Below are 14,212 nucleotides of genomic sequence, written 5' to 3' on the forward strand. Positions count from 1 at the left end.
TATTATTTATTTACTTACGCCACCCTGCGAGCACCAAAGCACGCATTCGCACATGCGTGACAAAGCTGACCGGGGGTTGCCCCTAGCAACGCACACACACGATCCGTGGAGGGGGAATTCTCATTCGCGTTAAAAATGCTATAAAATACACACAACGCTGAGGTTAATTCTTCACAGTGTGCTGTCCTGTTCTCCCCCCCGACCCAAAAGCTCAATGTGTGCAGTTACTACTATAGACTCGGTAGATGCTACTACTGTAGGCCGTAGATACTACTGCAGAGCGTGCGGGGGGATCGTGGGTGGGGGGGGGGGGTTCGGGCTAGCAGTCCAGCCCCAGCCTGCTAAGGTGTCACCTCGGCTGGCTGGGCAATCTAGATGAGGCCGGGGACTCTGCACGGGACTAGGCCTCACCACGGCACTGTTAAGTAACTACTATTTTCTTGCTTCTTTCGCTAAACTCATGTAGATAGAAAACTTTTATTTAAAAAATTCAGTTAGGAAATATTAAAATAATGTGTGTGTGTAGACAACTAATATTTCAATATTTAGTTCGTAAATCTTATAATAAGTCCACGTGTGCATGTGAGCGTGTCTGTATCGATGTGTGTGTGTACGTCCATGTGTGTGTATAAGTCGATGTGTGTGTGCAAGTCGGTGTGCAAGTCGATATGTGTGTGTGCGTCGATGTGTGTGTGCAAGTCGGTGTGCAAGTCGATATGTGTGTGTGCGTCGATGTGTGTGTGTATGTCCGTGTGTGTGTATAAGTCGATGTGTGTGTGCAAGTCAATGTGTGTGTTAGTCAATGTGTGTGCGTGATGTGTGTAGACAACTAATATTACAAAAATTAAGTTAGTATTTTTTACAATAATGTGTGTCTAGGTCCATGTGTACACGTGAGTCGATGTGCGTGTCTGCGTCGATGTGTGTGTGTAGTCGACGTGTGTTGGTGTGTGAGTCGATGTGTGTGTGAAAGTCGATGTGTGTGTGAAAGTCGATGTGTGCGTGCGTTAGTCAATATGTGTGTGAGTCGATGTGTGCACGTAAGTCCATATGTGTGTGTAAGTTGATGTGTGTGGAAGTCGATGTGTGTGTGAGTCGCTGTGTGTGAGTCCATGTGTGTGCAAGTCGATGTGTGTGTGCGAGTCCATTAGTGTGTGTGCATCGATGTGTGTAAGTGCATATGTGTAAGTCGATGTGTGTGTGGGAAGATGTATGTGTAAGTCCATGTGTGTGGATCCATGTGTGTGTGTAAGTCGATGTGTGTGTGTACGTCGATGTGTGTGCACATCGATGTGTGTGAAAGTCTATGTGTGTGTGTCAGTCCATGTGTGTGTCAGTGTATGTATGAGTCGCTGTGTGTAATTCGATATGTCTGCATGTAAGTCGATGTGTGTGTGAGTCTGTGTGTCGTCGATGTGTGCGTGTGTGGGTCCATGTGTGTTTGTGTCTATGTGTGGGGAGCGATAGTGTAGCGGTTAGCGCGCTGCGCAATGAACCCGGCGACACGGGTTCGATTTCCGCTCACGGCCAACACCAGTGACGATTATCTGAACCGGTCCTGGGCCTCCCCTAGGTCGACTCAGCCTCAAATGAGTACCTGGTGCAGTGTGTAAACATTGCCAGTAGGGAGATAAAGGCGGTCGGGCGTGGTGCTGGCCACCCACCCCCTCGTGTATCGTTCCGGCCTTCATAGGTGCTCGCTAACAGCACTTGCCCCTACAGTCTGTTAAGGCTATATGGGGGATCTTTGTCTTATCTTTGTGTCTATGTGTGTGAGTCGATGTGTGAGTGTAACTCCATGTGTGCGTGTCTAAAGTCGATATATGTGTGAGTCCATATGTGTGTAAGTCGACGTGTTTGTATGTGTGTGGGTCGATGTCTGTGTGTGTGTAAGTCGATGTCTGTGTGTGTAAGTCGATGTGTGTCTTTTTTCGCCCGGGCAACGCCGGATACCTCCCGATAGTACGATATAATTTAACACATTTATAAATCACCTCACGTACCCCCTGAGGTCCGCGTACCCACGGTTGAGAACAACTTCTGTATTGCATTAAGGAAATTTGCAAAGTTCTGTAATAATGATGATGCAAATTTTTATATTAATTGCGCACAGCGCGTTGCTACTACGGTGGAAATAAACAAAAGCCCGTAAAGCTTTTGCCGCGCGAACCTGTCAACCGCACCAGATCCTTGCCCATCGCGGACTTGACCCCTCGCGGATTTGACCCCTCGCGCCAAATGCATTGAGGTTCCACGGAGCTCGCCGACGGCGCCCCGCCCCCCGTGGCTTCGACCCCTCGCGAGCCGCCGTTGCGGCCATTGCTGCGACGGCGGCGGCGGCTTCTGAAAGTGACCGCCTCCCCGGGCAAGATGGCCGCCACGTGGCCACGGCCGCCGAGCGTCGCGTGAGGCGCGAACCCAGAGCCCCGGTCCTTACAACAACGCGAAAGGTGTCCAACTTACTGCGACGATTAAATGCCTGATAAAAAAAACAACAAGAGTGAGATTTAAAATCACACACGCGCGCAATACGTATTCAAGGAAATTACGGTACTGAATTTGATGTTTGACGGGGAAGGAGAATTTGTTACATGTCGGTTTTAAAGCCATATTTACAACAACACAAATGAACGTGTCAATGTTGACGTGGAGATTGCGTGGTGCGTGGAGGACCCTCCCGGTGCCCCGCGAGGTGCCTGCTAAGACTGCGCGCCACAGTCCACAGCCGCTCTGTTCACAACTATCGTACTCTTAACTATTGTACTCCCAGCTAGAGTGCTCTCTGCGGTAGCTCTTGTTGCTCTCTACTATACAGCGAGAGTGTTCGAGTTATCTTCACTGAAGCCATCGCCTCGACGGGAGCCTCTCCGATACCCAGGACAAGCCCCGCGTGAAGGAGACGCCCGCCCGTCTCCCCGCTCCGTCTCCTCCGTCTCCGTCTCTCCGGGGGAGATGTCTCTGGACAAGGCGGAGCTGTGCGAAAGTCTCCTGAGCTGGGTGCGTGTTGCGAAACGACGGCCGGGAATTTACGCAGCTTCCACGTGCACTGTACGCGTCCTCTGGGGGGGGGGGGGGGCGGTTTAGCGAACACCGGTGACGCGGATCTCAACCGGTCCTGGGCCTCTCCTAGGTCGACTCGGCCTCAAACGAGTACCTGGTGCGATAGGTAAACATCGCCACTGGGGAGACAAAGGCAGCCGGGCGTGGTGCTCTTTAACAGCACTTTCCCCAACAGTCTGTTAAAGGCTCTCCGGGGGATCTTTGTCTCTGTGTGTGTAAATGTGTCCTCTGTGTGTGTGTGAGAATCTGCACTCTTGTGTGAGTATTGGTGAGCAGCGACCCGAGTTCAATTCCCGTCAACACCTCCCCTAGGTCGACTCAGCCTCAAATAAGCAGAGCACCTGGTGCAGTGTATAAACATGGCCACTAGGGAGACAAAGGCGTTCGGGTGGGAATGTACTCTGATTGAATGTGTACTTGCTGTGACAGTTTTCTGTTCATGTGTATTTTGTGTGATTGTGCTCTCTGTGTGTGTGTCCTGTGAATTTACACTGAATGTGTATTATCTCTGTGAATGTGTACCAAATTCATGTGTACTTTCTGTGAATCTTTACTCTGTGTGTTGCTGTGTACACATTTCTGAAACTCCGTATCCCACGAGATGGCAGGACAGCAAGTGGACTTCATCCATCAGTGGGAATGTTATCCCTTCGTATGCCTGGGTTGTCTCCGGGTGCTCCAGTTTCCTCTTAACGTGCCAAACACTCTTTAGTGGAATTTGGCAAACGTCTGATCGCAGTCTGTGAAGTTTGGACTCGACGCGTGGGCAGAGGGTGGAAAAGTGTATCGAGTCAGCTGTGGAGGTACCAACTGTGTGATTCATGGGTCTTCATCTTACAACACAAGCCACACGTCTTGTATGTATGTATGTTGAACTTCTTTCGCAAAGCACGTAGCCAACTGTTCTAATCGGCGGTGCCTTATTTAAGCATCACATCAGTGCAGATTGCTTTTCGGAAAACACTCTGAATGTAGTGTAAACTGTTGCTCTACGTCAATTGGCGAACATTAAACCAGGGGAGCCCTCTAAAAAAAATCTCACAACATTTCTGGTGGAAAATGCATGCAGTTGGTTGACCATTTGCCACTATTCTGGCAAATCGCCTGATGATGCTGGATGTAATTAGTGTACCAGCGAAACGTCGTGCTCAAATGGAGAATGTTGTGGATTTACTTTCCAACACACGGGTGGGCTGAAGTAGTAACTAATTAGCATTTTGTTTACGTGAAAAATACGTTACTAATTGGCTGTATCGGGTGGTGGAGGGTTACGACATATTTATGCGATCTAACCCAAGCCTACGTGTTAAACTGACAGATAAACCTTATGCTCAAGTGAACCAATCACATTCTGGGCAAGTCAAATTAATTTCAATTTCCATTATGCCTGGCTTTTGTAGACAATGAAAATCCATTTGACTCAGCAGAAGCTGATGCAGTCACCCATGCTCTCACAAATTAAGGTCTAAATGAAACATCTATTGAGACAACAAGGCCTATTTACAAAAATGGAAAATCTACACCGAGATTATATACATTTGGGCGGTGACATTTCCCAGTGGTTGTGTGTTCACCACTATCAGCAGAGGTTTGCGGTGTGAGTGTGCCAGGCCACCCTAGTTATTTGTGCAAGTGTATTAATAGTAAAAATACACACCGTAGGCTTCACAGAGGACGTTAAAGATCCCGATGATGTCATTCAAAACGAGTAGGCCATTGTTTGCTGGCATCACGGTCCAAATTTGAAAACTACCCTCAAATTACCAAATTGGAATTACACACAGCATCATCGCCTCCTACTGGCAGACTAATGCCTGATTGCAGGTCAGGTGCGGAGTCACCTTGTGCCGCACAGGGATGGCTACCACTTGGGGTGCCCTTTTAGATGTGTTGAGATGAGATGTAAGTTGCTTGTAAAGTACTCTGAGATACCATGGCGTAAAGGGTGCACTATCAAACACAAATGAGTATTATAAATGGACTCTCACCTGGTTCAAACAAAAGTGCATTGTTTGTGGACAGGAAGTGGGTTTTTAATCTATTCTCGTGTGTTTTTGCTCTCTTACACCTGGGATTTATCTGTGCTCTGTGCTGCTTTTCCTTCCATGTGCAAAAACTGCTGAAGGAGTCCCCGAAATATTCCAAGCAGAACCTTGCAGAAAACGAATGTTGAAATTCACTGACGCATTCCTGGTTAAAATAAATAGTTTAAAGATTTGGGCGAATGGTTGTGCATGTGTGTGCAGGTACGGGCGTATGGATTCGAGGTTTCATGCGAGGATGTCTCGGACCTCACAGACGGCGTTCTCATGGCCCACGTGTTGCACCGCATGTGAGTCGCTGATGCGCGTTCGAGCAAACCCACATTAGCTCCTGCTGAGTGACAATGACTTCACCGTGATGCTTGTGCCAGGCTAGGTGCATTTTGAGGCTTTGTGAGGAGATGAAGTCTGTATGGTAGGAGATCATGGGACAGACCCAGGACTTATGGTTAAGAAATAACTGGCAGATGACCCACCTGCTCTTGCCAGGGTTGATTGAGAGTATTATTAAGTCAAAAACTTTTTTTTTATATCGGCCTGATCGATATAAAAATTAATATATATCGACCTCGTCAATATGAAAATTAAGAGTATTATTGAGTCAACGACTTATCATAAGCCTTGAAATGACATCTCATTCATTGAAACTGGTGGAGCAGTTAGGGAGCAGTTGTCTAGATATGTACAAGGATACGCACATGCAAATTAGCCACTTTTTACTTTGATGCTCCTACGAATCTCAAAGCTGATTGGTCTCCAGGTAAGATAGAAGTTATTATTGCAGATTTCAAACTAAACAAACATATAAAAAAAATCGTATTAGAATATTTGTGTAAGGGATCCACACAAGCAATTCTCCAGCCACTGGATTTTGAGAAAATGACAAATGTAGGACATGCCTCATTTGTGTTGCACTGGAGCTCCCAAGGTAATCTGTTTGATCAGTCACTCAATAAGTTAACCTGAGTGCAAAGTGTGCTGATGTCTGGCTCTAACATCTCACTATGGTGGCGAGATGTTAACTGCCTCGCCTGATATACAGGACTTAAAGCTTTCGTCACTGCAAAAATTCATATTCTTTGGGTCTTTCGGTAAAGCCACGTAGATAGAAGAAATAATAAAAATATGACGTTTCGATCGCAACACAAGCAATCGTCATCAGTTGAGGCAGGATCTTATCAGCTCTCCTGCTATTTTTTCACCTGATGACGTTTGCTTGTGTTGCGATCGAAACGTCGTGATATTTTTATTATTTCTTCTATCTATGTGGCTTTACAGAAAGACCCGAAGAATATGATATACAGGAGTTTTTTGGATTCGATCCTGACCCCGATACCTGTATATTTGGAGTTTTCATGTTCTTCCTATAGTCGCATGGATTTTTATTCGGGTCCTCCAATTTTTCCCTCCGTATTTAGAAACACGCGCGTAGAGTATTTGGCTGCTATACATTTACACATGATTAGCCACTTCGTTGAGCAATCATATGTGGCCAGGTCGACTCTAAAAAAGAGCTTTCTATCTCAGTGGGCCTTACCTGGTAAAATAAAAAATTGTTTAGTTTGGTTTGCTCACAGAGGTGCATACACCACAAGCCAGCCTGTGACTCCATATGCAAAGGGCAGGCCTTCTATGTCTATGCTTGTAAAACGTGGATTCCTCTACAATCACAAAAGATGTGGACCTGACTGAACAGTGTGCTCATGGGGCGTTATGCAGTAGTGCAAAACTGCCACATAAGCAGATGGTGGTGCTTGGCCATGGCACTCGATACCGTTAACAATGGGTGTCTAAATCTGGCCTGATCTCCTAGGCTGACTTAGTCAAAAATAACTGTTGTAGGAGTGCGGTGAGTCTTGGCGCTGGGAAGACCTCTTGCCGATTCTCCTTAGCATTGTCCGTCACAGATGTGCTAGACTACTCCTCACTGTACTTAGCCCCCTCGTCCGTATGGTTAAATGGAGTATTTATGCTTTTGTCGGACGTAAACACGTACACGATCCGTAGTGGTGCAGGATAACGCAGCGTGTGTGTGTGTGCGTGTACGTGTACAGCGATCCGGGTTGGTTTGATGTGGACTTTGTCGCCCGCATTAAGATCGATGCCAGGGACAACTGGAGACTGAAGGTGAACACCGACTTTGAGCACCATTTATTATTTTTATACTTGTGGAAACACGTTGTTTACATTGCACTGTACTTTCACACACACGTGTGTAACCTCTGGTTACAATGTAGGAACCGTGCAAATTCGACAACACTGCAAGAGCTATAAAACTTCTTCAGAAAGCTCTAAAACTATACATGCTGGGGCACTGTCCCGCCCCTTTTGGAATTCCCTTCCCTTGGAGGTTAGAAACTCACAGGTGCTGGATAATTTTAAGTCCCAGCTGAAGACCCACCTCTCCTCTCTCCAGTTCTCTATCTTGTCTCACCTTCGTAGTTCTTTCACTGGTTACTTAATCACGTATTCTTTTTTTTTGTGCACGGTGCTCTGAGATCCACTGTAAAGGAGCGTCTTAACAGTGGATTTTTATCCGGGTTCTCTGGTTTTTCCCACCACATTTAGAAGCATACATTTAGAGTATCCGGTTGCTATAAATTTCCATGTGATAAGCCACTTAGTTAGCTATCATTTGTGGCCAAGTCGCTTCTGATAAAGAGCTATATAGCTCAGTGGATCTTACCTGGTAAAATAAAAATAGTTTAGTAACAGTTTTAAGAGTGCCTTATGATTATAAATCATTATTATAGCACACCCTGTATAATCAGTTGGGTTTTTAGATATCGTTCTTTGTGATTCATTGTCAATAATGACGATTATCGCATTCAGTTAACTAATCTTGGACAGTAATAATTAGTTCTGCATAACACTTCAACGTTATCAAAGTCAATTGAATGTTCTTGTTGGCAAGCATGCTCTGCCACTGCTGACAGTTGTGTTTGTGAGAATTTAATGTGCATTTGGTGTTCTTTTAGTCTTAGAGAATCAATTGAAATTGAGAAGAATTCAAATAATTTTAATCGCTGTGATAGCTATAGACTCAGCGCAGCCTGGAAGTGTATTATTAAGTAATACACAACACATATTGCAATTCCTTACAGGTGAGTCACATGCTAAGTGGCTGATTACTGATCTGTTACATAATTGCATACACCTCCGCCTCTGATCTCCAATCCTGATGGGGTTCAACAAGGATGACGTCATCCTGCACTATTTAAGACCGGAAGCAGATGGATGGCTTCACTATTCTGGCAAATCGCCCGAAGATGCTGGATGTAATTTTCAGCGAACCGTCGTACTCAAATTGTAACTGTTATGGATCCATTCTTCAACACACCGGTGGGCTAAAGTCGTGAAATATTTGTCTTTTGTCAACGTGACACATTGTTTGCTGATTGGCTGTCAGGTGGTGAAGGGTTGCGACACATTTATAAATAACGCGATCTAATCCAAAAACTTTTATTATGAGGAAAGTTTTAATGTAATGTATACGAGTGATTTATGTACAACTGTAATGATAGAGTTTGTAATTTAATGCATTTTTCATGAGAAAATAAAAATTTAAGAAAAGTAGCCCTAATCACGATGTGATAATATTTTTTTAAACTTACTATACGACGATTGTGGACGTTACATCGCGTGGTGGGTCATAGTATCATCCCGGCAACTCTGATATTTAGTCTCTATCAACATTATTCCTTCATAAATTTACTTATTTACAATTCTAAAGTGAATAACTTCATGATGAGGGAAACATTTATCTATGCTCGTGCAAGAGTCTGGTGCGGCTTATCTGCATTGGTGGTACGGAGCAAGTGGTGGGAATGTTCTGGTACAGGAGAACTCCTCTTATCTGTGACCCTATTATTCACAAATCCTGTTTTCCGTGGGAGTTGTAGAGTTCGTGAAAACGCATATTATCCGCAGCCCTATTCTTATTCATAATAAAAGTAATTTTGGGTTAGAGCGCGTAAATACAAATGTGTCCGTTAACCAACCATCCGACACAGCCAATCAGTAAGGTTTGACACAAAAGCAAAACGTGCCCATTGGTTACTACTTATTTGCCATCTTCCACGACTTTTTCCATGAATCAACGCGAGACGGCGTCTTATTATCCGCACTGCTTTTCCAGATAGGAGGAGATGCACGGAAAATTAGTGTGCTGCCAAAGTAATGCATTCGCATTGATCACATGGGGACACAAATAGACTTGCAAATACACAGGGACACATACAATGTGTGTTGTCAGCATTCCCATCCAGAATTTATCCCCCATCCTAGCATCTTGAGTCTGGGCTGAAGATGATTTACCGTTGCTACTACACCTGATCGTTTGAATTGTTTTGTTTTACAGTTGAGTAACCTCAAGAAGATTTTGAATGCCCTTCTCAGCTACTACAGCGAGGTCAGATCTGTCACCAAAAAACTCCCCTCTTCCCTCGTTCCATGCATCCCCTTGCTGAGTTCCCGCTTTGTACTCGGCACGCTCACTCACGATGCATCGCAAAGTGCCATCAGTCCATTGGCCCAAATCTAAATTGCATATATTTAAAAAAAATATTCTTACACCTGAGATTTTGGGCATTTATCGTGAGTCTTAAGATGTAATGTTAATTGATGTCCCGTTACACTCCTGATAAGCAGCCCAGTGTACACCTGCTCAGTAACAGTACTTATAATCGGTGTGTGGGCCAGTATCGAGGGCCTATTATGTTTATTTGTACCAGTGACATAATGTATGCTCACCGATGTTGATGTATTTGTGCGTGTGTTGCAGGCCGCTCACTGATATCCATGTACACGTTTGAGCATGTGCTGCCACTACACTCAATGTGTCCTTAAAGTATACTGAGCCTGGCACAAGCACTGCCACTGAGTAGTGAATGGCGCCTGTTGTGTCCTGCTTGACTTAGGTCCGTGCATACGTGTGCATTGCAGGTCGTGGGCCAGCCAGTGGCACAAGATGCCGTGCCAGATGTGTGCCTGATGGCAGAGCATGGACACCGGGGAGAGACTGGCAAGGCCCTTCAGCTCATCCTTGGCTGTGCTGTTAACTGTGACAAGAAGGAGGGTGAGTCTGAAAAGTCTTTCAATACGATAATCATTTGCTATCCTGGCAAGCTCTAGACTAGTTATTCTCGGTATTTTTTTAACTGCAGATTTGTGATGGACTGGACTTGTAAAAGTGTGGTGGTAACAGATGTTCTGGAGTTCTGTGGATCACTTTTAACCCTAAAATGTTTTTTGCGGACTACTGTCCAGTAAAATCTGGTCTTTTGTGAAACAAATTGTAATATTTTCAGCGGTTCTGCAGACCACTTCCCGTGGTTTTGTGGATCCACCAGGGAGTGGTCTGTGGACCACAGGTTGGGAACCACTGCTCTAAATAATAATAACAATAAAGGGTATGGAGCGGTGACGCGTGACAAGACGTCATAGGTGTCTGTGACGTCCCGAATCGACATGTGCTGGCTTGGCTGATGAAGATTCCACGGTGGCATTGTCATCGTCAATTTTGAAGCTACTCACCCTGATCGCCATTGCATTGACTGCAGGACCATGTTGTGTGATGGTGGCATAGCTCTCAGTAAAATAAATACTGCAACTTACAAATGTCAACATTAATTTTTATGCACATTATTATAAATTTTGTCTTGATTTGAGGCTTTCGTGACTGCAGGAATCCATACTCTTTGGTTCTTTCGGTAAAGTCACGTAGGTATAAAATAAAATAAATCACGACATTTCAATCGCAACACAAGCGGTCGTCCTCAGGCGGAAAAAATATAATCCAGCAGTGGAACTGTTGAACCAGCGAGAGAGCAGTTACAACAAGAGGTTATATATGTGGTAGCGAATGTTTTCATTGAGAAATTTGAGACAGATGCCATCCAGACATCCACCCTACGTCCTTCCTTGTGGAAGAGATACGTAGATGACACGTTCGTCATCTGCCCACATGGCCTGCCAGCACTAAACCAATTTCTCAACCACATCAATTATATACACCCGTCTATCAAATTCACCATGGAAGTGGAAAAGGATGGCAAGCTTCCATTCCTGGATGTTTTGATCGAGAAGAGACCTGATGGCTCGTTGGGACATTCGGTCTACAGGAAAGCCACCCACACGCATGCCTATCTAAAGCCTGAATCCCACCACCATCCAGCCCAGAAGAATTCCCTCATCAAAACACTACACCATAGGGCCCGTTACATCTCCGACCAGCACCACCTAGCTAGTGAGTTGGAGCACGTACACCAAGCCCTCAGGATGAACGGAAACTCGGACCATACAATCCGCAAAGCTGCCTCCCCAGCCATGGGGAGACAACCTTCTGAGGATCCAACCAAAACCATCACTTTACCATACATAGCAGGGGTTACCAAAAAGATTTCCAAAATCTTATACAAACACAAGATCCAGGTTTGTTTCAACACAGTACACAAAATCCATGATTTAATCCCATCTTTAAAGGATGTGATTCCTGACATGCAATACCCTGGTGTCTACAAACTGAGTTGTGGTTGTGGCAGCAGTTACATTGGGGAAATGAAACGACATGTCTTGGACCGCATTCGTGAACACAAGGCAGATCTGAAACACGGTAGGACCAATTCCTCTGCCGTTGCCAATCATTGTTTTAACGCTGTGGGCTCACAGGAATTAGATTTTTCCAAGATGGAGGTACTCTACAAACCTACCGGCTACCTTCAGAGATTTGTTCATGAAGCCATCCAGATATATAAACACATACTCAACTTCAACCGAGAAGATAGGTACAAACTGAGCAATCATTGGAAGGACGTTATTTACCTGGTAAAGTCTTAACTGACTGTGATGTTTCCATCCTACCTGCCTATGTCAGCTGTTATTTCCGACGCTCTATGCCTCTGTCTTAGATCTCTCACATGTCCTTTGGATTGCACTCTCATGCTCACATGTCCTTTGGATTGCACTCTCATGCTCACATGTCCTTTGGATTGCACTCTCATGCTCACATGTCCTTTGGATTGCACTTTCATGTTGACATCCTTTGGATTGCACTCTCATGGTGCTAATCTCTCATTAACACTGCTGTTAAATTTCGATTTAAAGCTTTCGTGACTGCAGGGATTAATCTTCTTGGTTCTTTCGGTGAAGTCACGTAGAATGGAAATAATAAAATAATAAAAATAAACATAATAAAATCATTCTCACGACGTTTCGGCCACAACGCAAGTAGCTGTCCTCAGGTGGAGAACAGGTCTGTCGAGGAGTCTGAATGACAAGCCCCAGGCTTGGAGCGACTATTTAAGCTGGGATGGAGGGGCGAAGAGCGCCTTGACAAAATAATTTGCATATCAAGAGGAATTTAGCATATTTATGGGAAATGCAGATATGCGATTAGTACTACTTGTGAAATGCGTAGGAGGTTTGGCGAGGGGTTTAAAGTCATTATGCCCGTGCATTATGCAGGATTAGCAGCATCAAAGGGAGGGGATAGGGGTAGCATTAATAAAGGGAAGGAGTGTTAATAGTATGTAGCTGCAGTAACTAAACCACCACGTAAACAACTAAAGTATAAACTACATAGTATCATCAGTATACTAAATATACTCTACAATAAGCTGAGTTACTAACAGTAAGTAATACATTACAATTCTATGTCGCAAAATATATAATATGCTACCATCTAAACTTTATTCTCTTACATCACACGAGTCTACACCATACTATATACTGCCATAGATAAACCCAACATTAAATTATATACTGTATTGCTATACACCACCTTATACTTTGTAATATTACTCTATGTATTATTCTACCCACCCTAATGTATATCATACTGCTGTATATTCACTACAATTACGATACTATATATTACTTTGTAGATTGTTTTAAGCATTACAATTTTATACTATTTATTATTATACAATCCGCTATACACTGTGTTGATTCCAAAGAACACAGGATGAGATGTTACTATCCTTTGTGCAAGCACTTCCAAGAGTTCATGAACAGTGAGCCTGGTGAAATTTGGGGAGCGCATCGTCAGTAGTGACCCTTTGGTTCCTAGGGTGTTTCGGCCTTTCATACTATACACCCTCCCCAAAGGCGGCCAGCGACAGGGTGATCAATCCTACGCTTGCGTCCCATTCCCAATTAGTCATAGGAGTTGCCTTGTTGTTGGTAGCCAACATCCCATGGGACTATGCATGGCAGGGGCGTCCTCATCCCTGAGTCAAGCATTGTTGACTGCATACCTCCTGGCCCTCTCACTTTGGGGCCCAGCTGGGGTCTTTCCTCTTCATCCAGAGCCACTGACTGCTGCCTTCTGCCGCCTCCGATACAGCTTTGATTGCCGAACGCTGGCTCTGGCCCTTAATTCCCAGGTCTCTAAGCAGTCTGGTTGTAGATGTTGCCACAAAACCTCTGCAGCCCACCTCCACTGGTCGGACTTCTGTGTTCCAGCCATGATGCCGTGCTTCGGCAGCTAGATCGGCATAGCGCAGATGTTTTCGCTCATAAGCCTCATCTACTGAGTCCTCCCAGGGTACTGTGAGCTCAATGATGAAGACCTTCTTGAGCGAACGGGACCAGAGCACCATGTCAGGTCTTAGGGTGGTGGTTGCGATCTCCGGAGGAAACACAAGTTGCCGGCCAATGTCAGCTAGCATTTTCCAGTCGCGGGCCAAGCGCAGCTGGTCTCGCTCTATTGGTGTAGAGCCGCTCTTCGGTGGTTTAGCCCCTTCGCGGACAAAGGTCGTCCGTATGGGGTGTGATGCTGCTGGGGGTGGTAGGGAGTTGGTGGCAGCTCGCTTGTCCTCCAGGGCGGACGCAAGGTTTTTAAGGACTTGGTTGTGACGCCAAGTGTAGCGTCCTTGGGTGAGGCTTGTTTTACACCCTGTGAGAATGTGCCTGAGGTTGGCTGGCATGGAACAGAGGGCACAGTCCGGATCTTCACCATACCATTGGTGAAGATTAACTGGTGTTGGAAGGATGTCATATGTTGCTCTGATGGAAAAGCTCAACCGCCTCGCTTCCATGGCCCACAGATCCTTCCAGCTGATCTTCCTCTTCTCCACACTGTCCCATCGAGTCCACTGTCCTTGTTTGGC

General features: G+C 45.2%; 2 protein-coding genes across 3 annotated transcripts in view; one reads left to right on the forward strand and one right to left on the reverse strand.

Moving 5' to 3' along the window:
- LOC144947761 (potassium voltage-gated channel subfamily V member 2-like) overlaps positions 1-2,275 on the reverse strand; it is a 45,708-nt gene extending 43,433 nt beyond the window's left edge. The window contains exon 1 of the mRNA XM_078877113.1: positions 2,171-2,275. Within this exon, the coding sequence (XP_078733239.1) occupies positions 2,171-2,198 (28 nt within the window). The 5' untranslated portion in view covers positions 2,199-2,275. The remainder of the gene's footprint in view (positions 1-2,170) is intronic.
- Positions 2,276-2,668: 393 nt separating this feature from the next.
- Positions 2,669-14,212, forward strand: part of LOC144947765 (protein Hook homolog 3-like) — an 82,424-nt gene continuing 70,880 nt past the window's right edge. For both annotated transcript variants that reach the window (XM_078877125.1, XM_078877126.1), the window contains exons 1-5: positions 2,669-2,997; positions 5,307-5,392; positions 7,157-7,229; positions 9,463-9,513; positions 10,047-10,179. In XM_078877125.1, coding sequence (XP_078733251.1) covers positions 2,953-2,997; positions 5,307-5,392; positions 7,157-7,229; positions 9,463-9,513; positions 10,047-10,179 — 388 coding nt within the window. In that variant the 5' untranslated portion in view covers positions 2,669-2,952. The remainder of the gene's footprint in view (positions 2,998-5,306; positions 5,393-7,156; positions 7,230-9,462; positions 9,514-10,046; positions 10,180-14,212) is intronic.

The sequence above is a fragment of the Lampetra fluviatilis genome, chromosome 46, assembly GCF_964198595.1.
Source record: "Lampetra fluviatilis chromosome 46, kcLamFluv1.1, whole genome shotgun sequence".
NCBI lineage: Eukaryota > Metazoa > Chordata > Hyperoartia > Petromyzontiformes > Petromyzontidae > Lampetra > Lampetra fluviatilis.